The sequence below is a fragment of the Rhamphochromis sp. 'chilingali' genome (genome assembly GCF_963969265.1).
Source record: "Rhamphochromis sp. 'chilingali' genome assembly, chromosome: 8".
Classification (NCBI taxonomy): domain Eukaryota; kingdom Metazoa; phylum Chordata; class Actinopteri; order Cichliformes; family Cichlidae; genus Rhamphochromis; species Rhamphochromis sp. 'chilingali'.
Window position 1 is genome coordinate 13,479,965 of NC_137935.1, and position 25,397 is coordinate 13,505,361.

At 39.0% G+C, this 25,397-nt stretch overlaps 1 protein-coding gene across 2 annotated transcripts in view; it reads right to left on the minus strand.

Annotated features, from left to right (window-relative positions):
• Positions 1 to 24,757, minus strand: part of igsf9ba (immunoglobulin superfamily, member 9Ba) — a 76,182-nt gene extending 51,425 nt beyond the window's left edge. For both annotated transcript variants that reach the window (XM_080889791.1, XM_080889792.1), the window contains exons 1-2: positions 24,510 to 24,757; positions 1,037 to 1,234 (exon numbers count right to left, since the gene is read on the minus strand). In XM_080889791.1, the coding sequence (XP_080745917.1) occupies positions 1,037 to 1,234; positions 24,510 to 24,573 (262 nt within the window). In that variant the 5' untranslated portion in view covers positions 24,574 to 24,757. The remainder of the gene's footprint in view (positions 1 to 1,036; positions 1,235 to 24,509) is intronic.
• Between the last annotated feature and the right edge of the window lie 640 nt (positions 24,758 to 25,397).

Genomic DNA, 25,397 nt, shown 5'->3' on the forward strand with positions numbered 1-25,397 from the left:
GCAGAAGTACGATTCTGAGGGGAAAACACTGTGGATCAAGCTGAAATTGCAGGTCAATCTTCTCAATGAAATACGACTGAGAGGTACACATGTGCACAGCACATTTGCACTACAATCTGTTTGAAACCGGCTGTCAGAAATGGTCCCGCTCTCAGCCAAAAGCTCATAATAAGGTCTGCAGCAGTGCAGGAAAATCTATATCCTGTGCAATCATAGAAATGTTTACCGAATGATTATAGTTATGCAGGACCCTTGGAGCTAAACATTTCAATGTTTCTGTACTAATATATCATTACTATAGCCATGAGCCACAAGATCGGGGGCTGACTTGACAGGTTGATCGAAGACATCTTTACCGAAACAAGGTGAAACAACTAAAACGAGGAAAAAATGAGATGTTTTGTTATCTTTTTTTGTCTTTATAGAATTACTGTGGCGTGTGGGGGAAGATTTATTTCAATGCAGAATTAAAGGAGAGGAAATAAGCAGAATCCACCTATCAACAACTCTAAAGTTCATTAATGACCATCTGAGAGGGGACAGTTGGGTTTATATGAGCAAAAACCTGAAGTTCAAGATAGATACATCACAATCAAGTGTGGATTATATCTAGATGTCAATGAAAAGAGTCTTAGAGGTGCTAGTAGGTAAATATATCTTAACCTATATTAACTATGATTTTGGCACCATTCACTGTTTGGTATGCACTCGAATTCGGTTCATATTACATACAGATAAACATGTGTGCTCGTCCCGCGGGGTGTTCTTCAATTTGACCGCTGTATGTAGCGTGAAATTATGTTGTCAACATTGTTTCTGCTGCAGTGTCAACAATAAAAAGTCTCAGATTCAGCGTGCTTGGCAGTTGATAAGATTTTGATCCTCACTTATCCCAGGAGGCATCCAAGTCCACATTAATTCAGAGGTTTTAGACTAAATCCATCATGGATAAAACTTATTACTCACAATGTTTCTGTATTTGTCTGCTCTCTGTAGCTGCATTACTTTATTTTAGCCAGACCTACAGTTGTCTTACCAGTGTATTCTGGATCCACATGAGGAGGGTAGAAGCGGAAGTTGATGAAGAAGGGAATAGACACTCCAAACCTGAACCACTCCACCACATAGGGGGGCTGCTGGCCGTCCAGGGGAGGGGACACGTCACACCCCAGGATCACGCTCTCTCCAGCGCGTGCCGTCACAAACCGGGGCTCCTCTCTCACTCCGTGGGCACCTGGAAGGAGAGGGAAGACGTTTTGTGGGCAAACACGTCATTTTCATGTTCATCGCAGCACAGCTGGTGCGTGACATGCAGGAGAACAAGAAACAGGAAAATCTTCATGCGCTGAAATCCTGCAGACTAAGCAGGAAAATCCCATTTCATTCAAGACTAATTTACAAACAATAATTGGGGTGGCGATTCAACACGATCGACTAAACTAATGGATTAAAAGTACATTTTATTCAAAGAGCGCTGTACTGTACAGTGAGGTGGTAGTGCACCGGTGACCGCGCACATGTGAAAACCCCTCATCCTATCGGCCTATCGTCATCTGTCACCTGCATCTGTTGGTTGAGTGTTTTGCGGCTGTGCCATACTGTACAATAAATGAGCTGCCAAGGGGTTCCATTGATCATAGCTGGCTGTTGCTCAGATGAGCTTTACTATGAGCACCACCAGGCTTGGCGTTTAGCCATGAATGTCCAGGCACGCTGCCGAGCGTTGACCTATCAGATGACTCAAAGGTCGGCATACCTGCCTCAGCAGAACGCTCACTCTGGGAATGGATTTTCTCCAGCTGCCACCCCTGCCTTTCATTGAGCTGGCTGTATCTCCACCGTCAGAGCAAGTATGACCACCCGCCCTCACCCAGGGGGAAAATCGCTTCAGGGATCAAGAGACATGCTGACGTTTCACTCCAGAGAAACACCAGCTGAATAACTTAACACTTTCATTAGCAGTAACGTTCGCATCATCAGGGATCATTTTTACTGAAGAACAAATATGTGACGACTTGGAGGTATTTTGGGCTCAAGCAGAGCTGCTGTTACACGCCGGGCGGGAGTGGGTGGCCATGCGTGTATGTTATGATGTTGGACCACCTTGTCACAATTGAAAATATGAACACATGCCTTTCACCTGTGCATAAAAAAAAAACAAAAAACAAATCTCTTCGCCCAGTTCCTCTACCAAAATTTTTTTTTTTTAAAAAATGAAGCTTTGACTCCACCCCTACAGGCCATATGCACCACTTAGTGATTGTGTTTACCAGCTTAATCTGCATTATCCTTTGACAGAGTTAATCCACTTTATTCGTTTCAGCCGGCACAGATTCTAGACTGAAACAGAGCAGATTTAATCAAATTACACTTTTTAAAGTGGAGATATGGTCTGCCAGTTACAGCCTTCAGTGCTGGAATCTGCTTTGCTACTGTGCCTCTTTAGTCACAAGGAAAAGCAGGCATACTGTGCAACACTAAGCTCTAATGAGCAGCATAAACCAACTGAAACAAGTGTGCATGACTGCCTATAACCATTCAAACATGGCCTATAACATAAAACTGGGGTGATGCAATTTTTAAAAACCTATAAAAGAAGTTATATAGGTAAGAAATAGCATAAGCACACCACTTTGTACCAGCTAGATCATGTTAGTAATAAAACATTATTCACTAAAATAAGTAAACTGTAGCATGTCAAAATGGACAAAGATTGCTAAGACTGAACACTGAAGGGAGCTAATGGTTGAAAAGTGCTTCTGTGGGCATAAAACCACCCTGCAAGTGATACAAGCCTTTTAATGAGCTTCTGTAGAAACCTGTCCAGTCCATATCAGCGCAACAAAATCAGAAATCTGCTATACTAATCCTTTCAGGCTCGCCAAAAGTCTGGAATTCACACCTGAACATGCTCCATTGCAGGCTCATTTATAACACTTTCACAACGATTATAATAACCCCCTCAACGCCCATCAGGTGATTGTGCTGGGGCATATCACACAACATTCAGCTGTTAAATTCTATTTAAAAAAGGATGAAAGAGTAATTCTAGTTCAGTGAATCCCAGAGTGCCTTAAAGCTCTCGGTTCAAAAAATGTAGAAAATAGACATACTGGCATTCTTGAAAACTGTTTGTCACCAAAACACTAAGAGCTGGACTGGTCCAGAAAATGCAGCCAAATACACTTTTTTTTAACCATATTTCTTGTACTGCTATAATTATTGGAGGGTGAATTATGATCATTATTTTCAGATCCATTTTTTTTTTCCCTTGGACTCTACTAGAGCAGCTTGGTGTGATTCACTGTTTAAAATAATTTTACACATAAAACATTGTCCGAAAGAAGCTGCTTTAGCTACCTGATTGGCTGCCCCTCACAAGCAGAAGACTTTAACAATAGATTGGGGCTTTCTATACTCACAGCCAGAGCTGTGTGCCTTAGACAGCCGTACAAAACAAGTGGCCTCTCTATGGCATCATACAAACTCGAGAGTAGAATTAAATTGTGTGTGTCCACAGGTTGACCTTTTGGGATTAGTTGCACATGCACTGACTTGATAAATGTTTAATCCTGCACACACCATTGGAACAGTAAAGGTCCTTATAATCCATGTTAGTAGATGGATTGTGTTACCTCCAAACAAAGACAGGCTAGTAGTTTCCTTGTGTTCCCAATCTAAACGGGTTAGTGACAATAGTGGCTGGACTACCAGAAGGACACTAACCTATCCATGAGGTCAAAAAAAGCGCAGAACAACATCTGAAGAACTTCAGTCCTCACTTGCCTTAGCTAAGGTCTGTGTTCATGACTCAATAATAAGAAAGAGACTCTGCAAGTTACTCTGCAACCACTACTGATCAAAACCCCCCACAAAGGCTTATTAACATTTACCAGAAAACATCTTGATTTGATTTGATTTTCTCAAGACTCTGGGTAAAATATTCTGTGAACTGCTTAGACCTAAGTTTAACTTTTTGGAAAGTTTGAGCCTCCTTACATAAAACTAATACAATACCAACAGCCAAACATGATGGTGGTAGTGTGTTGGTGATGGCTTTGGTGTTTTAGGACCTGTATGACTTGATATAGTTTTGAAGGAATCGTGAATTCTACTCTTAAACAGAAAATTGTGAAGGAGAAGATTTGACCATCTTTTTGTGCCCTAAATTTCAGGTGGACCCTTGTTACGCAGAAGAACTGAAACACATCAGCAAGTTCAAAACTAAATGAAGCTTTCAGAGCGGCCTAATCAAAGCGGAGACTTTGGTGCTTTGGCATGCCCTTAAACAGGCCGTCCATGCTTAAAAACCCCTTAATATAGCTGAATTTTGCAGAGAGGAATGGGCCAAAATTCCTCTAGTGATGTTAAAGACTCATGCCAGTTATGAATGCTTGACTGCAATTCTTACTGCCAAGAGTGGCACAACCAGTTATTAGTGTGAAATTACGTTTTTCATAAAAGGCTAGGCAGGTTTGGATAACTTTTTTCCCTTAATCAATGTAATCGTTGTCTAAAAACTGCATTTTGTATTTACTCAGGTTATCTTTGTCTAATAGTAAATTTTCTTAGATGACGAACGATAAAAGTGTAACAAACCTAGCCAAAGACTTAACTTTGGGTGATCATAAAATAATATTTTGCTTTCTTTTTGGGGGGGTGAACGCAGTGAGTGTTTCGGGTGTAAAACAGTGTCCAGCATTTGTACTTCGAGGCTTTCAGAGGAAAAAAAACACAAGTTCCTATCCATAATGAAGCACAGTGGATACATTGTTTGGTTTGAGTAAGTAGAGTCACTTGACATAAAGCACACACTCAAACCCGGTGGAACAGCAGTGCATGCTGCTGAAATCCATTGTTTTCTCTGCAGACAGTTGAGGTTGCAGGAGTTTAGCAGCTCAGATTTCTAACTCACATTATTTTTGGATCTATGTGGCAGAGAGAGCATGCCTTGGACACAGAACAGGCTTTCAGGGCTTGAGATAATATATGGCAGGGCCAATAATTCTCAAGTTCTTTTATGAGATCCTCATGAGGGAACAATCAGCACAGGCTTGGTCACCACTTTCATTTCCTTAATGGAGACACAGCGACCCAATAGGGTTTATATAGGGGCTTATTCAGGGGAAATATTTATGCGCTCAACAACTCATAAATGTGATACAAGGGTCCATGCTTAAGATCTTTCAAATAAAGAGTGCTGTAGATATAAAGGAATCAATGCAGTTAGGATGGTTGCAACTAGTTATTGCTTTGGCATTGTAAATGTCAGCTGAACCCAAGTTGTACAGTGAAACTATTCAAAGAGGTAGAAATCTGTTGAGTAAGATCTGCATAAATCAGACACCTAATAAATCCTGCAGACTATTATGTTTTACGTTTCTGTCCTCAGCCTGAAGTGGATTTACTGCTAAGATCATGAATTTCTGAAGGGTAACAATTCAGTTACCTGTCAAGATATATCCGCTATACGGGCAGTAGTTGAGGAACAAAAGCAAAATACAGAGGGAGTAAGTCGGAGTATGAACTAGATACTAGTTTTGACTTTGACTTTTCTATATCCTCAAATCATTTTGTCAATGAATCATTTGGGTAACAAAATGTTAGAAGATATTGAAATATGCCCGTTTGGACATTTCCAACATTTATTTTTTTTTCCCCAAACCTCAAGCCAACAGCAACAAAATCCAGTTGACTGAATCAACCTCTTTGTGTCTTGTAACCCCTTAAAGAGACAATTAACACCAAAATCAAACACAAGTTCTTCCTCTGGCCAGTAGTTCAACAACAAAAAAAGGATTCATTCATTTATTTTTCCAAATTTCACTCGCCAAAAAAGACAACATGCAGGTAGCTAACAATATAGCTCAGGTGAGTAGTTATGCCAATAATTGTAGCTTTTTTTCATAAGCACAAGACTCTCATTATTGGTAAATGCAAACATTTCCTCCTGCAGAGGGACACAGTCAGTGGTTCTGATGTGGTATGAAGAAAATAGTATAGTATGAAAATGTTCATAACGAGGCTTGAGGATTTTTTTACACTGTCGCTGTATCTATTGCACTTTTAGCAGCACAAGGTGAGTACCATATATATATATATATATATATATATATATATATATATATATATATATATATATATATATATATATATATATATATATATATATATATATGTGTGTGTGTGTGTGTGTGTGTGTGTGTGTGTGTGTGTGTGTGTGTGTGTATGTATATATACACACCCCCAGGTTATTATCTTAAAATTTTGCATTATTAAGTCGCAATTTTGAGATATATAATGAATATTGACCCAAAACTTTGACTTATGGATAGCAAAAAATATCTTTTCAATGCTGGAAACAAGCTTTCACATGATTCAGCAATGTAATAAACACCATAAATCAATAAAATAGCGGCTGTTGGTCAACCAGACCAGCACGTGAATCATCGCAACAGAACAGCAGTGGCACGCAGGGTCAAATCTGCCACAGATTTAAACTCAAAGCATTTTTCAAATGGCAGTGGGTTAAAATGGCTCTTCACACAAAAAGAACACTACAGTGTACTTTCAGTAATGGTCCCAGATTTGTAACGTGAATAGCCTCTCAAGGCAATTTTGGGCAACAATCAGGCAGAGAGGAGTTGCGAAAATGTTTTGATAGTAATAAGGCCCAATAACACAAAATATGAAAATAAAGGGAGTTCAGTGAGAGACAATTTTTGATTAACTCTGCTCAGATTTCTGATCTAGGCTGCCTAAACCTTGTTTTTGAAACTGGAGCAATATTTCAGGCAGTAAAACTAAAATCTAATACTTACCTCGTGCTTGGATTTGATTCAGCACATGAGCGAGGATAACCATTGCTCACTGCAGTCAGAGATTTTGTAAGGGATACATCAAACGTTAAAATGCTGTGTGGGTGGGTGGGTGCATGTGTGCGTGCTTCTCAGTGATGGGGAGCTGAATGGCGCTTTATGCTGGACAGAGCTCCTGATGTGGAGGATGTAATGGAATATAGACTGGACAGAGGCTGGAGAGAGAATCTCAAGGACATGCAGCCACTGGGCTGGAGGGGCCACTGACAGGGCGGTAATTGAATGCCAGCCTGCATGTGCTGAAGGTCACATCAGCAAATAGCCTGAGTCTGTGTGTGCCTATACATATCTGTGTTACTGCGCTAATCTGGGCCTGCACAATTAAAACATGCAGCACCTAAACTACAACAGAATACAAACTATTCCACTCAAGGAAAGATGCAGCAGAAAGTAAAAAAAACAACTTTTTTTTAAAGAATTAACAAAAATACTTTAAAACTTCAATGGATTATAATTGGTGTCAGTATAATAATGAGTAACATAAACTACATTTAAGTTGCTTATTTAAAACCTTCTTATTTGAGAGGAATTTCAAAAATGCACAGATAAACAGAGTGTAGGTGTATGGGTTGTGTATAGAAAAGCCTATAATCTGATGTGTAAAAGAGGATTTAATCAGACTTTGTTAATTGATTACCAAAGGTCAGATATAGTATATGGATTAAGGCCTTTATCTCAGAAGAATAACACAAGTCAGAATAGGAAATAACTATTTAGGAAATATTTGCTGAAAATAAAACACTACTATATATTGTAAATAATAATGTAAAAATATAATAAAATAATGACATTGATGGAAACAAAGAATGTATTACAGAGAAATGTGCAACATGGGAACAAATTATTTGGAAATTATTATAAAGAAACAGGAAACTTTGGTCCAAAATATTATACTGTATTAGCAAAGAAAAAGCAAGGCGTTTATTTGTAGTTAGCATGCTATATTTATCTATATAGCTGCCTACACTACAATTATAACTATAGCAGTGCATATAAGAGTATAATTATATTAGCAGCTTTCATTGTCACAAAGTCTAATTTAAAAAGTAAGGAAGAGCACCGGTAAGTCACTAACATTTTATGACTGGTAGCAATGCACTGAATTAAGGATCCAAAACTCTTAATGTAATAGACTGGTACGACCCGAGTTCATCACTACACACATGCAGTATTAGCTCGACAGTCATAATTTCATGGGTACTGACATATGTTTTGGTATCAAAAGTGAAAGTGAAAGGAAAAATGGAAGATGGGGTGGGGGATTCGGGGTAATCAGTGATTTGAAAGTTAGCTTTAGCAGAACACAGATCAAGGGTTAAAACAGGGATGGAAGGAAGTGTAGTAAAAACGAAAAACAAAACAGGAAAGGACAATGGCTTTACAAGATGACCGTGTGAGTCATGAGATGAGATGGAAATGCTCTAAAATCAAAAAATGTCATTGTGTGATGTCTGTGAAGGTTCATTGTGTGATTTAAAAAGTTGTGTTGGACTGAGTTAATTTTTGCCAGTAATATCTAAAACTTCCAAGTTACTGTGGAATAAACTAAAGGTTGTGTGTGCAAGACCTTTAAATCCTATATGGTACAAACATTTCAAATAAAGATGTGTGTCATGAAACGAACTTGTGAATTATTGGCAGTTTTCCTTGCTAGTTTTTGCTTCAGTTATTGTACCACTTAAACCATGAATACTCAAAGTTTCATATTGAGTAAATGTAGAAAAGAATTTATGCATCAAACCAGGGCAGAAAGATGTGTGTTTGGGTTCAGAGTTGAACAATCTTCTATAAGTGGTGCAAATTTAGCAAAAAAAACTTATTTCTATTGTGTGCCAAGATTTGCTGTTTTATGTTTCAAAATCCAAGTTTCTGTGTATTGTGTTACCATCTTGGTGTTATATAGTTTTATATAGTTTTGACCACTCTGAAAAAATAACTGTGCAAAGCAATAACATATCTTTTGTTGTTGACTACTTTCCTGAAGTCTTTTTTGTTAACTGTATCTCCTGGCGATTCTGTTGGTGATTTTAGTCTGTCTTTATGGGTTGGATGGGGACACTGACACAATGTACAGGTTCATTTTCATTGAAATCTGAGTCGATGTTGGATGATTCATGCTAGCAACTAGAGCTGGGCGATATGAGATTTTTTCATATCACGATATGTTTTTTTCATTTCAGGCGATAACGATATCTATCACGATATAAGCCAAATAACTATATTTGTAAGATTTAAATGTGCCGTTGCTCACAAGTAAAATGTGAAATAATCAGCAGCTTGTTTTTATTTAAATATTTATTTCCCATAATAAGTTCAACAGGGTAGATGTACTTAAGGAACATGAGACTTTTTCAGATAAATAAAGGCAAATATTACAAACTACACAAAAGGCAGCCGCTAAAGCGTTTAAGTTTCAAAATAGAACAAACGAAACAGACTACTAAATTGTCAATTCCACTTAGAAACAAAATATTAATTCTAAAAATAAATCTTAGTTTGTTTTACAGAAGAACAGACAAAATTGACTAACTTTTGTCAATATCAAATAAACTGAGAACTAAAAGGAAATTCTCAATCTCTCCTTGTTGTATAGCTTAGCTTTTCAAACAGTTTTAACAGTTACTTTAGTCTGACAAAAGCCGAATGATGAATTAGCGCTTCCAGTCAGAGACTGAGGCTACGTCCACACGTACACGGGTATTTTTGAAAACTGAGATTTTCCATTTTCGTTTTAAAAAATAATCCCGTCCACACATAAAGGCAGAAATGAAGGAAAACGCTGCTATGAACATGCCAAAGCAGCAGGTGGCGCTAGATTCCTAACCGTGCAGAAATGTTGGCCAATCAGAAGTCTAGAAGCCTCGGTGGGAAAAAGTAAACAAAGCTGGGGCATAGAAGCCGAACCGAGTCGTATGTGTGGAGGGACAGTAACTGTGTATATGTAAGTATTTAAACACTGCAGAGAGTACAATTAACAGTAACAGTATTGTAGAAATTCATTTCACCGAAACAATAACGTGGCGCAGTGTGACGCATGCACCAGTTTATTGTATTTCCAGACTTGCTTTCGGCACAATTTACAGTGCACGCTACTCTGTTTTTTGTCAGACTTGAAATAGCCGAAATACCTTCACACTACGGAACTTCTATGGCTCTTCCGTTCGACAATCTCTCCGGCGTTGGAACCATCATCTGTTTTCTCTTCGGTCACGCTCGGTTGATTTTTCTAGTCGGCACACTCATTTCCTCCATTACGCGCTGGCTCCATTACCCGCTGGCTGCTCCCAAACAAACACACGTGCGGCTTGGCACTTGTGCTGTACGTAACAAGTCACGCGACGTGACGCTGCGGCTGTGATTGGTTCGGCTCTGTGCTACTTAATTTGGATTGGCTGACCTTTTTTTTTTTTTTTAAGAGGACAAGAGCGGCGAAGTCTATCGCGATAGTTTAATTTCTCTATCGAGTAAAAGTTATATCGCGATACATATCGTTATCGTTCTATCGCCCAGCTCTACTAGCAACCACTGCACTTTTTTTGGCCTTCAAACATTGAGTACAGATTAGTTTATAGTCTCTCTGCAAGCGGCTGAATAAGTCAGCTGTGTTGCTTGGATATGATTTGTTCGTGGTTAATATCACTTTCACTAAATCCAAAGCAGTTCCTAATAACGAATGATAATCCGCTTCGAAGGACAAACTCTTAACCTTCTACGGTGCCAGAAATTTGAATTGTTTGGTGTAGTTGTCTTTTAACATGTTGGTGTCTCTCCAGACTCGACTTCAAGCTGAGGGGTGCAGGGACCAGCTGTGATTGGCACATACAGACATGTTGTCAGGCAGTGATTTATGGAACGCTTGCTTTGCGTTCTGTCGGCAGAGCACGCATTTTCAGTATCACTCAATCAGTTTCATTTAATTGTGTCAAGCTATTGCGACTCATTGTGATTACATTTCAAGTGATTGTGGAACCCCAAGAACTGCACACAGAAAATCCTGGATTTAGACGAACCTGTAGTTTCCACATTGTTCTACGCACTTTGGTTCTTCAGTGAAGTGTAGGGATGTCCCGATGCCAGAAATGTAGTAGAAGTAATGCCACTCAATAAACAATTTGATACCATAATTAAGAAATAAAGATTATCGTTTAAATAACTGACATGGTACACAGCAAATTCAAAAGTGTTAAATGTTTTGGTGTTAATAGTCTTCTTGCAAAAGTAGAGTTAATTTTACTCTAAGCAGAGTCACATTCTTTTAATGTAACTCTGAGGTGTAAAATGATAGTAGTTAAAATCGAGTGTTAAAAATGAGTGTTTCTCTGTCAAATCTGGAGGTGTTACAATGGAAACATTAACTCTTGACCTCTTAACTCTGAACTCCTACAGGGGCTATGACACCAACAGAGTAAATTCACAGACTCCGCCCCCAGCACGGCTCCAATCGAAGCTGAAGTGAAGCCGTTTCAGAACATTTTGCTCTACATATTTGAGTTGTTTGCCATGCTTGGTAAGTCATTTTTTCAAAGATTGTTTCAATTATTTCTATTAGTTTTTACTTCTGTGGCTCTTTGGAGTTGAGACAAAGCTGTGTGAAAGGCATTAGCCATGTTGCTCGCTGATAGCATAATATTCTGTTTTAGCTAGCTGAAAGGTATTGTTTGCGGGCAAATACCACAGCCTTGAAAAAAAGCTTGCATGTGAATTTTCAGTCAAACTTTTGGTCAAATACACCTAAAACAATGTCTAGAATGTGAAATGTTGGTATAATGGTGCTACTTGAAGCCTGAAAACGATCGCCCATAAAAAAATTTAAAAAAACGAGCAAACAGCAGTAGCAGACGTCCTGACTGGATTCTACGTTAGCATAGATCCCTCCAGAGTTTTGTGCACACGGTTTAGGTGAAAATGAAAAAGGTTGAGGTTTTACATTTAGTTCAGTATTACCTGTTGCCTGTGTCCTTGGCTTTTGGGAAAATACTTTACACAAGTAATGGCTCAAAGAGGATTCCTTTTTTTTTTTACTGTGCTGCAATTGTTTACTGGATTATTTGTGCCATTAATTAGTGTCAACTAATTTTTATTCGATCTCCGCACAGGATATGCTTGTGAAGATGGAATATGGGGGAGAGCAGAAGTGCGTTGAAGTTCCACAAAGGGATGAATGAAGGACATGCATATTGTATTGAAGAAATAAGTGATGAGAATGCTGTTATTTGCATTTACCATGTCAGACCTTTTGATAAACAAAATTCTAATGAAAGTGAGAACATGTATACTGTTACATCTTTCAGAAAATGTTTTGAAATTGTGGTGCACAGTTCAGAATAAATGTTTTTCAAAAACCATTGCGTCTTTTTAGTAAATGTTTATTTCCAAAATAAATTTCTAGAAGTTCAGAACAGTAAAATTCCCGCTTTTTAGAATGAATTAGAAGATAACTCTTACGTAGTTAAACTAAAATACTCTTTGAGAGTTAATATATAAACTCTTAACACCAAGTGTTAAATTATCAACTCCAGACAGATTTGGTGTTTAACACTAAATCAGAGTTAACGTACCAACTCTCCAAAAAGAGTTAAATTAACACTCTCTGGTGTGGACCCATATAGACACTTTAATAGTGTTGAAATCAAATCCGACAGTGTTAATTTGGACATGCTGGATTTGCTGTGTAGTGGTGGACTGCTTATTTCAAAATTTAACATTATATTTTGTTGAATGGACACAGATTAAAATGTTAAGATGGTTTGGATGCCATTTTTACCACATCATGTCTCCATGCTTTCCTATGTGCTGTACTCTCTTAAGCCTTTGATCATTTAATTTCAAAGATTCATACTCTGTTTACTGTATACCATCCTGCTAATAAACTCCACTGCATAAAACATCTAAAACAGAATTTTGAATTTCTTCCTTTCTTCTACCAACTTTTCCACCTCAGATGGGAATAAAAACGTCTCTGTCAGTTAAATATCTGTGAGCTTTTTAAGTTCCTGCTTGTTTTTTTGATTTTGGGGAAATCTAAAAAGGCACATAAATTAAAGCTGCACCTTGTGTCTACTCTGTTCTTCGGTACAGGAACAATCTGATATAGATCTCTTCATTATTTAGTCCTCTTTAATGTCTAGGTTCCCTTCCACTGACAAGCAATGCTCAGTCAGGGATGCGATAGATGTGCTGACACCTGAACGTGCAGCAAGAGGAGAAAGAAGATGGATGTGTGAAATGAGCTTGGCTTGCCAAAGGCACAAAGGGCAAACCAACATCACTGGGCGCTGCTCTGGCAGAGCTGCACATTATAGGGGATCTCTGGCAGTAGCTGTAAGCCAGAGAAACCATTCAGTCATTTTTAAAGTCTCTCACAGTAATTTTTAGATGATTTATAAATGTTTAAAAAAAAACACACTGCAGCTAATAACACATATTAGAGAGTTCACATGGCTTGTCTAATTAAAGCTGCGCACAAGACTGCATCAGTAAACCATATGTAACCACGACACACAGCTTCTATATTCCATATGAGCTGCTCGTACATCAACTGCACATATCGTCCTATCCTCTCATTCACTCGCTCCCTCTCTCACAAGCTTGCTTCCTCTTTCACTGACTGTCACACTCAAGCTGCAGTTCAGCACGATGTAAGTGTGGAATCCACATCTATCGCTGGACATATGCATATGCATGTGAATGTTTCTCCTGAATACACACATTTAAGATGTAAGACATGTGACTAACTCTTAGGAGGAGTATGTCTTGTAAATGACCTAGAAGGATAGGAACTGTTGTATTATCATCATTCAGTATCTGCAGTTGTGTTCCTGCCTTACTTTGTTCCGTAAACTACAGTTAAACTGTGTTTCAGTCCTTTTCATACATATTAACACATACAATTTGTCAAATCTCATTTGATAACAATAAGAAAACAGTATTTGTTTTGTTAAAATGCACACCAGTTAGCCACAAATTTCAAACTACCGACAGCCAAAGTGAATGCCACTGATCACCTCTTCACAATGCAATGTTCTACTGTGAGACTTTAGTTTGCTATTTATATGGGGACTACTTTACTGCTGATCTAACCTAGCAGACCAGCACAACCCTCATTGTTAAAGCACTCCCTGATGGCAACAGCCTCCCCAAACAGGGAAGTGGATGTAGCTACAGGGCTTGATTAGCACAAAAACACAATCTGACTGAACATCTGCAGGATCCATAGAGACCCCACTGTGCAACCCACAGAACCCAAAGGATCCACTGCCAACATCCCAGTGCCAAGACGCCCCACTCCCAGAAGTCCATGGTGGTGCTACCACTGGGATCTGCTCAATATTATGCACTGATCTATATAATAAACATTCAAAAAACAAATATGGTAAGTTATTTATAAAGGAACCTGCACATTCATTAACATGAAGTTCATCGTGCAAATATGCCAGATTCAACCATACAAGCTCATTTTTAGCTGTAGTACCAAGTTAAGTTGCAAAAGCATGTAAGCTTAGACACAAAGAGACAGAAACATGAATGATAAAAGGAAACCATAACCATATAAACACAAGAATGCAATCAATAAAACACAGGCAGTAAAAACAGAGACTTTCAGTGACAGCACTTTAGATTATGACAGCATGTTTGAGTATCCAGCAAGAGTTAAGAGATGCATCTACTATATCAGGTATGTCCTGCTCAGTAAGAAAACACTGACTGCCCAAAATGCCCCCTTTTTTTTGCAATCCACCCTAAATAATGAAGCGCTTTACAAGCGGCGTTCTGTTCTGTCTCATACTCCTTTACCGTATCTGTGCAATCCTATTTATGTTACATCAGATGGACAAGATATGTTGATATAACGCAGTGTCGTCCACCACCACAGCTCTACTAACACCCTCAGCATAAAGTAGAGTTATCACCTTTCTGATAATGTCAACAAAACCTGAAAATGAAGAAGCTTTTGTAGATGCAGAATTTATGGGAGAGCCGCTGCGTTGGTTCAGAATTGATCGGACAAATGCTGCTAATAGGATTCTCACTGACTGTATATGGCATATAGATTATCTGTAAAATGATGCCTGAACTACTGAAGAGTGACTATAGAGACTGTTGAACAAAGTCTGTCAGAGAAACAAACAGGTCAGCCTGCAGCTGGGATGCTTCTTCAGTGGGGACTTTAAGGGTTCAGTATTGTAAGACCTAATCAAATAAATTAAACCTAATTTGACCTCAACTAAAGGAAACAATGAAAACTGATTTCTGTTATATGTAGTTCACTGTGTATAATCAAGTAACTGACCATGTTCATGAAGAGGACTCCGCTCTGCCTCCTTTAATGAAGCGCCTTGGTGTTATCTGCTCAGTCCAGCCCAGTCTGTCTGGATCTTTATCTACAACTCCCAACACCGAAAGCTAACATGGTCAGGGACTTGTCTTCGCATTCAGCGCCTGCTACTCGAACATATACGGCTGATTCTGATCAGAATATGGTTCTTTTTTTTATCAGTCACTGAACTCAGTCCAAAAAGTCCTCATGAATAAATGACAACAACCTTCTAAGTCATGCCCAATCCAAGGTTAACATATATTTTAACATAGTATTTGCCTGTACTTTCTGAAACAGGAAAAGCATCCATCCCTGAGACTTTTCATATCAATATACGAACACCACAGTGTATCCAGTTTCCTCATTATTTGTATTGTTCAACAAAAACCCCAATGTTTTTTCCTTTGATTCTAAAATAAAGACATCATCAGAGATCTTTGTGGAAAAGCAACAGACCTCAAGTTCTCTCACTGGTTGTTTCACTGTTAAAGGCTTCAACAAACAACAATTAACATTAACATTTAAACTGTTAATCAACCAATTACTTACCTCATCAAACATAATAAACAGTGCAAAACATTTTAATTTTATATTTTCAAATATAACATAGGTTTTCCAAAAAAAATGTTCATTTCTATAAAGCAAAACTAGAAGTGAATAAGAAATTAACTCATACATTTTATTGCTAATAGTTTGAGGATTTCTTCATCATAAGTCATCAGATCAGTAACAGAATAGGAGCATTTGCATGTAAAATATATGAAATATGGATAAAATAAACCGGGCTTTCTGTTATCCATTGTATGCAAATGCTCGACTACTCCGCCTAGGCTGCACTGTCGAGTTCAGATCCACTGAGCGCAGCGCAAGCTAGCAAGACAGAAGCTAAGCTCATTGCAACATGGCAACTGCCTCAGTGCTACCCGAAATTGAACCTCCCCCACCCTCATTCAGATCTGGCGTTTGGAACTATCTTCTATCTATCCTGATGGTAAGCGCGTCATGGACAAAAGCAAAACAGTATGTCGGATGTGCCACGCAATGCTCAATTGGTGGGAACTAGTGCGTTAGCGCAGTTTGCTTGTTAACGTGTTGACGCCGTCCAGCCCCACGCACGGGGCGATCCGTGGTAACTCGTTAACGGAGATTTGTAATAAACTCTCTTTTCCAAAGATGAGTGATTTCTCGATCAGATAGATGTATTTTTAAATTATTTTGTTGTTTCAGCAACATTAAATTTAAAAACTGTACTTTTGAGTTAAAATATATATTTATAATTTTAATAAATGACAAATTAAAAAGGCATGAACATTTTTTTGTATCGAAAAAATATCGAACCGTGACACCAAAGTATCGAACCGAACCAGCCAAAGCAGAGCGAGAGCAGCATGTCAGCCTAGGATCATGATTTAGTATCTAAAAACAAAGCTTTGTCAACAACCTCCAAAAAAGCACAAAACTTTGCAAAATATGCAAAAAATAAAATATGCCCACTAAAGGTGAAAGCAAAAACTTGAGAGGATATCTGGTGAAAAAATGCTAACGCTAAGCTAGCTAAGAACCCAGAGTGAAAGCTGAGTGAATGCCGACCCAAACAACCAGACCCTTAACTTCAACAGGTAACAAGCAGATGAGCAGTCGGGCTACCTGTTCACGTTTCGAAAGCAGAAACATTCGCTTTTTTGTGCCGGTTTACATTCTTATCAATTCCCATCCCCAGCTCCTGAAGACTTACAATGTTGTTACTTTAGTTACCGTTAAACCAAAGTAACTAAGGTACTGTGAAGGAAAAACACTTCTGAAACACGTTATATTACCATTTGCTTCCATTTGACTAATGGAAAATGCATTTCCTTACACGAATAAATGTTTCTGTCTGTAAGATGCACGCATCAGTGAAACACTGTTCAGTATTTTTTCTATATTGTCAGAAATAGCGCTATCACAAGTTTGCTTGAAATATCATGATAGAATTTTGAAGCTGTATCACCCACACCTAACTGAATTAGTGACCCACTTATTGTTCATTTCCTCTCAGTTTAAATCCCTGATTAATCTTTAAGTACATTTTTTGATCGACTGCCTTTTTAATCAAATTCACATTTTATTTACTTTTTAGCCACATGTGAAGAAATGCCGACTTGACAACTTGTACATATCACTAAACCTGACATACTGAGGCACATTATATTATTCTTATCACTGCAAGCAGTGAACTGCTACATGCTTCGAGAGAGATGAGGCTGCAGGTGTCAGTCCATCCAACGAGAACCACATATTCTGAAAAACTGGCTTTCCCAGAATGCTGCAGGCTTTGTTTGGAGACTCCGCTGGGACTGGACTGGCTGAAGGAGGAGTAGAGAAGGGAGGGGGCATCAGCAGAAAGAGCTGGCACATGCCCAGTACTGAAAGTCTGCCATCCACAGCTTGAGCACGGCCCCTCTCCTAAGCTTACTAAGCTTTACTCTCACGACAGCGAGCGACAACGTAAGGCGCAGAGAAAAACTGAGAGAGTGAGAGAAAGAGTTTGTACAGTATGTCTGCAGAAAAACGATTGGTTGGACAGAATCAGGAGGGGATCACTGCAGAACTGTTTGGCAGACATATAAAGCAAAGTCACACTGGACAAATATTTCAAGTTTAAACTGATATGAAATGAATAATAAGTGATTAATCAATGCTTCTTAATTCTTAACTGAGAACCCAAAACTGAAAAAAGGTTTATGTACTTATAACTTTATGCTCAACTTGACAAGAGGAAAGAAAAATCAAGGACTTCACATGACTTGAACTAGCCAGTTTGTGTGGGCCAGAAGCTACTGTCTCTATTACCAATCAACTTAATTCAGTCAGGCGATTAAATAATGGAAAGCTTCTTATTCTGAGAAACTAAACTGTTGGGCTCATAGTATCAACAAATATAATGAAAACCTAAAAAGAAGTGATGGGAGAAAAAAACCTTTAACCACGTTATGAGTGTTGATGTTTCATAGTTTGCCCACTACAACTTCCCCGTTGGCCACATATGTGTTTGGAGGGCCACAAACACAGGAGCAGCTGATCTGATCAGAGTCACTGAGAGAGTGTAAACTATTAAATAAATAACTACACACAACAAATGTTAGCGAAATCTGTTTATGTTTTGTGTGTCTGAAAGAAGTTTGCTGCATGTTTTTATTATGATGTACATGTGATATATCAGCCGGGTCACGTGACAGTTTGTGAAACAGTCACAAAAAATGAATCCAATTTTTTGTGTTCATGCACACGAGCTGTTATGAGTATGAATTTGTAAGCAAAGCATTTAAATAGGAAATGTATTTCATGTCAAAAACATGGCGTTTTTTGTAGAGAAAGCAGGAAGTTGTCACTGTGGCAACCAGGAAAAAAGACACGGCAGCCAGTATTTTAACCTACATCATGATAATTTTGTAAATCTATCTCAGTAGTTTCTAATAAAGTAACTTAATTGAAATTTATAATGCATTTAAAAAACAAAACTGAAGCTGTGACATGTATGAGTTGTATTTGGGCCTCTGGTATGCAAGTCAAGATGACTTATTTCTCTTCCACCCCGTTCCACCCTAAGTAGCTGGATTTTTTTGCTCCCTTTTAATCAGTACATTTCAAAAGTGATGTTCAGGGGCACAAAGAAAAAATGGAAAATTCATGTCCTCCAGCACGAATCAATAGATAGAAGGTCATGACTATATTATGAACTGCTGTGAGTCCAGACTGTATACATATGTATTTATTTATGTTCTTAACTCATTTTATGATGTGAATTATTGGCCTCTTGGCTAAGTGCAGTTTCCAAACTATATTTTCCCTGGAGGATAGTAAAGACTATCAAATCCAAACTACTGACAACAAAGAAAATCTGAAATCTTTAATTAAATTGGCTTTTGGGTCCAGTGAGGCCATGGTGTCAATGCCAAAGAGCTCTAATGCAGATGCACTGGCACCCAGTCCCTAAAGTAATTTTGGTTATTCCAGCTTGTTTTCCCCCAGTGAACTGTGTGCTCATTAAGTGCAGATTGTCTGACACAGAAGTCAGACAATCATGGAAATTGGATGCATAAAATATCAAAATCAGGTTTCAACAAATCAAAACCAGAAAAAAACAATTCAACAGTCATTATCTGATTTTGCATGTGTGTGTGCAGGTGTTTGTCACATTCATTAAGTAAAAACAGTTTTAATTCTCAATTAAAAGTGAAGAAAAAAATCAAACATGGATCATATTAAATCTCTAATCACATTAAACCATAAATTAAATCTAAACCAAATTTAACTCTTTATTTGTTGTGTTTTTAGTCATTTTAAATAAATTGTGAAACTATCACCAGATTAGCCTTGCTTACCTAAACCTAATTTTTGACTGCTGTTCACAAAGATTAGATCTTATAGAAAAATCACAGTTCCTATTCAGTCAACACATAAAACATCATTAAACCCAACTGTAGAGGAAGTTTAAAGAAAGAAGCCACAGTGGATGTCAGACAAATTAAAACTCTGCTGTCAAAACAGTATTTCAACCATATCACGAACTGCAGCCTCACTTAATGTCCCAGACAGTTCTAGCATCCAGACAAAAACCGAAGGCAGACCCATTTATCTGAACGACAATCTGAATCAGGACCCACAGACGCAGTAGGAGGGTTTTCAGACGGTGCCTCGGTGCTTCAGGGAGCCCTCAGATATGTGAGTGACATTTCTGACACCTTCATAAATCCCATCTGCATCTGTATATCCAGCTCATTTAAGAGCAAGCATGCCAAGCCATGGCTCATGAGGGAGTTCCGGATCCAGTGAAACATCAAGGAGGTGGTTCACAAGAAGACAAATACAGATGAATACCATCTGGCCAAAAGTCAGCTCGACAAACTCTTAAAAAACAGAGAGTCCCAGCAGAGGACCAGGGAGGAGATCAGTAAGCCATCAGTGACTCTGAAAATAGTCCTTCAAGTGTACCACTTCCCAACAATGGCCAATGACAATTAATTACTTCTGTATTGCCGTCAGTGTCCCTCACGCTTCACCTTCATTGGTTGCCAAGTCACTGTTGACTTTGCTGAGCTAACCTCAGCTGTCCCTCACCATATGCCGTCTCCCCAATGGACACTTGGCAAAAATAAAAAATAAGAAATGTCTAGTTCCTGTGACTGATTGTTCACCGAATCAGAAAAATATGTTGAAACTGTTGATTACATTTGGTGAAGAGGTCATAAAGAGGACGCTGAAGCTTAACTATAAATAATGTCTCTGTTTGCTTTTGGAGACACAGAAACAACAAGTAACAGTCCTTAAATCCTACTAAACACCTTCTTTCTGTGGTGTGTCGCTACTTGGGGCAAAAGAAAAAGAGTAACAAATGTTGGAAATAATCAGTAACAAATGAGTAGTTACCGTTGTGTGTGGCTCAGTTAATGGTGCAGGTTAATGAGGACTTGAGGGGAGCTACTAATTAAAAAACAAGAATGACTACAAACTGATGATTACCTAGTGGTTCACTAATATGCTACTTTTTGAGATAGCCGTTAGATGATCAAATAAGATAGATCATAAAATATTAGTTTGCATGATAATTGAATGAGTTTGAAGTCTTATCAGAAACTTTCCTACACTTTACAATAATTCCATTCAATGATTCTTGATTCTTCTTGAGTCTTCTTGATTTTTTTTGTTTTATTCACATAGTGCAAAAATCACAAGAGTAGCCTCAAGGTGCTTTATATTGTAAGGTAAGGACCCTACAATAATACAGAGAAAAGCCCAACAATCAAACAACCACCTATGAATATACACTTGGTAACAGTGGGAAGGAAAAAGTTCCCTTTTAACAGGAAGAGACCTCCTGCAGAATACTTTGAGGAGTGGTTTTACAACTCTTGAAAATGACAATACAAAGTAATCCTTACCTAAATGACAGCAGTAGACTCAATTAACGAATTATGGGACTACTTTCTTATAACTCAGTGCTGCTTTACTCGAGAGTCCGGGTCACACTCCAGGAATCACGTCTCTTTCAGATGGAAATCCAAATTTTTGCCAAGAACTGTTTAAGACTTATCAACCCATGAAGGATCAGAACCTATTCAGAAGGGTTTCTAAACTACTCATTGTAATTTTATAAGCTCTGTGCATGCCTCACAGTGTATTACAGCAAACACGTTTGCAGATGATGCCTCGTCTACATCTCAAAATGCACTTTAAGTCCCTATAAAGGAGGCGTAAAGCCTGTGCAAAACCCTGTTGTACCATTAACACAACTTAGTGTTTTAAGACAATTCTAGTCCAAAAATCAGTTTTATTGTCACTGCAGGTGTATCAGTATATTATATTTTGATTTTCTTTCTGAGGCTATCCTGTATGTCTATCCTGTATGTGTTCAATTAGAACTTTCTTTCCTAAAATTCTTATCTTGTAGCGTTTATCCAAATATCTAAATGTGATTTATTTTAATACATTATCAAATATTAACATACAATCTCATCTGAAAGTTACATTGTGTAAAATCTTACCTCTATATGTTTTTATCCCTCCCAATTTAGGTGCACAATCCTAGCTACAGTAGCCACTGTAGGACAAAAAACTCTGGTCACCATTCATCTATAGTGAGTGTAGGCTGTCAGTCTGCTGTTTACCCTGTCAATATGTGTCTACAACCATTTCTGGTGGAGGAGGCTGTAAAACTTAAAAGGAGTCCAATACGAGTTGATGAGTCAGTGAAGCTCACTTCTCTCAAATGACAGTCATACTGAGGTGCTGAGGCTGAGAACTTTTCTGTCAGTTAGTGCTGCTGCTTTTGTGGTATTAGCTGCTGTTAGCCTCCGTTAGCCTCCGTTAGCCTCCGTTTGCTGCTCTTAGCCTCTGTTAGCCTCTGTTACAACATTCATTAAAGTGGATTTAACATCGTTGGACTTGGACACTTAGTGAATGAATTCTCATACAATGTGAGAATGTAATCAAACTATCTCAACCAGTATATTCAAGAAGGCGGGGGATCACAGCCACTACATCAAACCAATGTCTGCTCCTATGCATTTTTAATTGATTAAGTCTAGGTTTATGAGAATTTAATTTATTTTTGGAAGACACAATCCCACAGTCAATGTATATTAATAAGTAAAAAAAAAGAATATTTTTCCCCATTAAATAACCTGAAAAACAACTGAATGTAGCTTAAAAAAATTAATTATATAAATTTGATAGTATACGAAAGAATAATAATTATATCTCATTACACAAAACATTCTCCATTTATGCAATAAAATATATATGTGCAACTATTTCTGAGACAAGTCACCAGACATCATGAATCTAAGTTTGAAACATGTCATCATTTTGCTGCAGGCTCACGGTCATTTATTAATCCCTAACACTGAGCAAAGTGCACATACAACAAAAACCCAGCCATGGAAAATGAGCCAAGTCTCAGCTCATCTGAGATCCAACTTTGATTCTCTTTCTTTGGAGCAAGTAAGTTTCTGGCCATTTGTTTTGTCCATTGGAATATAAAAATTGGACCTGAAGCCTCCATACATGGAAGCAATGATCAAGAATAAATGACATAATCTGCAGTGGCAAATCCATCAAACTTTATGAAAAATATAACATTTTAATAGCAGGGTAGTTGTTTCACCTTACCTACAGTGCATATGCTAAGCTAGGCTAAATAGCGGCAGGGTGTAGATTCTCAATTAATGGACACACATGAAAGTAGTAATGTTCTTCCAAATAATTAGCTGCCAGAGTAAATACTGATGTTAATGTTTTAGCAGTATGCTACATTTTCAACTATTTTCAACTGTACCTATACTGATACTTAACACGTCGTTTCTTGTTCTCTATTAACCAAAAATTACATCAAAACACTTCATTTATTGCCAGAAATCCTTAAACTCTGAGCACAGGTCAGTGTGCGCTGTAGTTCACGAACAGTCAAGAAAAGGCACAGTTGGTGTTTTCATGCTTTGTCAGTGATTTTTCGTGGTAGCAGGCTACAATCAGATGGTATATTTAGGGTCCCTGTAATATTTGAAGTAGACCGCCTCTCATTTGTAGTCACTAATAGCCTATGTCGTGATTTGTGATTCTCTCATGCAGCCTGTGAGGCTTAAATCACCTTCTGTGCAGTGACTATATCAGACAACACCTTTGAATCGATATGATTAAGATCCCCATCTATGTAAGGCAGATGATGAGTGTTTAAAAAAAACCCTCTGAGCGGTTTCTCTTCCTAAATCAAACTCGTTTCACTACATTGGCTCAAGATTTCATATTGGGCTTATCTTGGCCTTGGCTGACATCACAGGAGGAGTCAGACCTGTGAGCAGACCAGTTTTGACTGGGTATGTGGGGGTCATTGGGATAAGTACTAGGGGACAACTTGGCAGATGTCTCCCTCCTCTGGACACAAGTGGAAAAGCAAGGTTAAGTAAGTACATGGGTCAATACAGAGTGCTGGTAAAAATAAATAAATAAATATGAACAAAAGGGAGATTGTGCAGGTTGTAACTGCAGGAATGACTAGTTTACGAAGCTCTTAGATCAGCACAAGGCGAGTCTTGCAGCCTGGGTGCTTAGTGCATCACATACAGCACCGTGACCCCCCTCCCTCCCTCCCTCCATCCATGTGCAATGTGAAATTCAGCATACGAATCCCATGCATGCTGCAGCGGGCTCTATCAAATCCAAGAGTGCATTTTATCTGACACGTGATGCATTATTTAGTTACTTTTCCATCTTGAGGGCTGAGACGGTCACACCCCTCTCTGGAGAACTCAAATGGGACTGCTTGCTATGATAGCCTACAATGCACACATTTCCCCTCAGCAGCAGCAGCAGGGACGTTATCTTCCAATCTGCTCGCTGCTTTATCACCCAAATGAGCCTCACATATTTCACATACACGGGCCAAACCCACCAGCCACATTAATAGAGCTATCTTTGCCGTGATCAGTCATCGTGGACACATGGATGTGTTATCAGAATTAGGCTATCTCATTTCAGGTAACCATGTAAATGAGCCAGGCCGTTTTCAAGGCAATTTTTGTTTTCCTGACAGCCTTTAACCAGGGCTAAACTTTCACGTGACATATGAGATATGCAGCCATTTGTTAGAATCAAATTGCCCCACAGTTCATATGACCTAACATACAGAAGAAGAAGGAGGGAGGGGGGGGGGGGGGGGGGGGGGGAGGAGGCAAAAAAAAATCTCTTGCGATCAGAACAAGCAGCACCAAGAGCACGCGAAGACAGCAGAAATCAAAAGCTATGTGCGGCACAAGATATATTGCACTTCAACTCACCTTGAGCGGCCGTTCCTCTGGTGCTGAATACACTTGCTATCAGAGTGGCCACATACCAAATCATAGTACTATTGCCGACCAGCTATTACCACGCAAAGTGCCCCGTTCAACCAATCTCTCATATTCGACCTTGCACCTCGTGGTCTCTTAGCACAAGCCCCTTTTCATATCCTATTTTCTTTCCTCGTGGCGTTTCCCTTCATCCCTTCCCTCCCCCGTCCTTCCATCCGCATCCTCTCCCGAAGAGACAGAGCACCTGCACCGTTTGTAGTAGACGGAGCCGTTTTACGAGCGCATAGTGAAACCAAGTGTGAGAATGCAGCCACAGGTCCGCCTCTCCTGTCACTGGATTGGCTGCTGATTGAGTCTTTGGGGCGTGTATTGGTTCTCCTTACGCCCCGCACCCGAATGACAGGAGAATCGGCCGTGCGCCGATTCAAGGTGAGTTGGAGCGTGCCGTAGTAGTGGAACCGCAGTATCATGCGCATTGACAAGAGAGCCCGTGTCCACATCTTTGAACACCTCTCCTAAAGTGTCCCCACGTGCACCATCACCGCACGCCATCCATTCATCCACCCACTTTCCTTTTGCATTATTCCTCATATCAATACTGGCAACCTCCCCCCCCCAATCCCGCTACATAGGTTGCAGGTTGACTGTGTGTGTAATGAAAATGGGGGACGCTGGTGGAGCTGTGTGACTCATCTGTGGCTCCTCCACAGCCGTCGGTAGCTGTCATGTCGCTGTTGCCGGTTTAAAACACTCGTTTTTTTTAGGGGTTTGGGGGGTTTCGCTACTGTGCCGTGTCTGGCTTTATTTGCTGGGTGTGGCGACACATGCGAGAGCGTTTTCCACTATTTTTTCCTCGATGGCCGCGAGCGTGAGGAT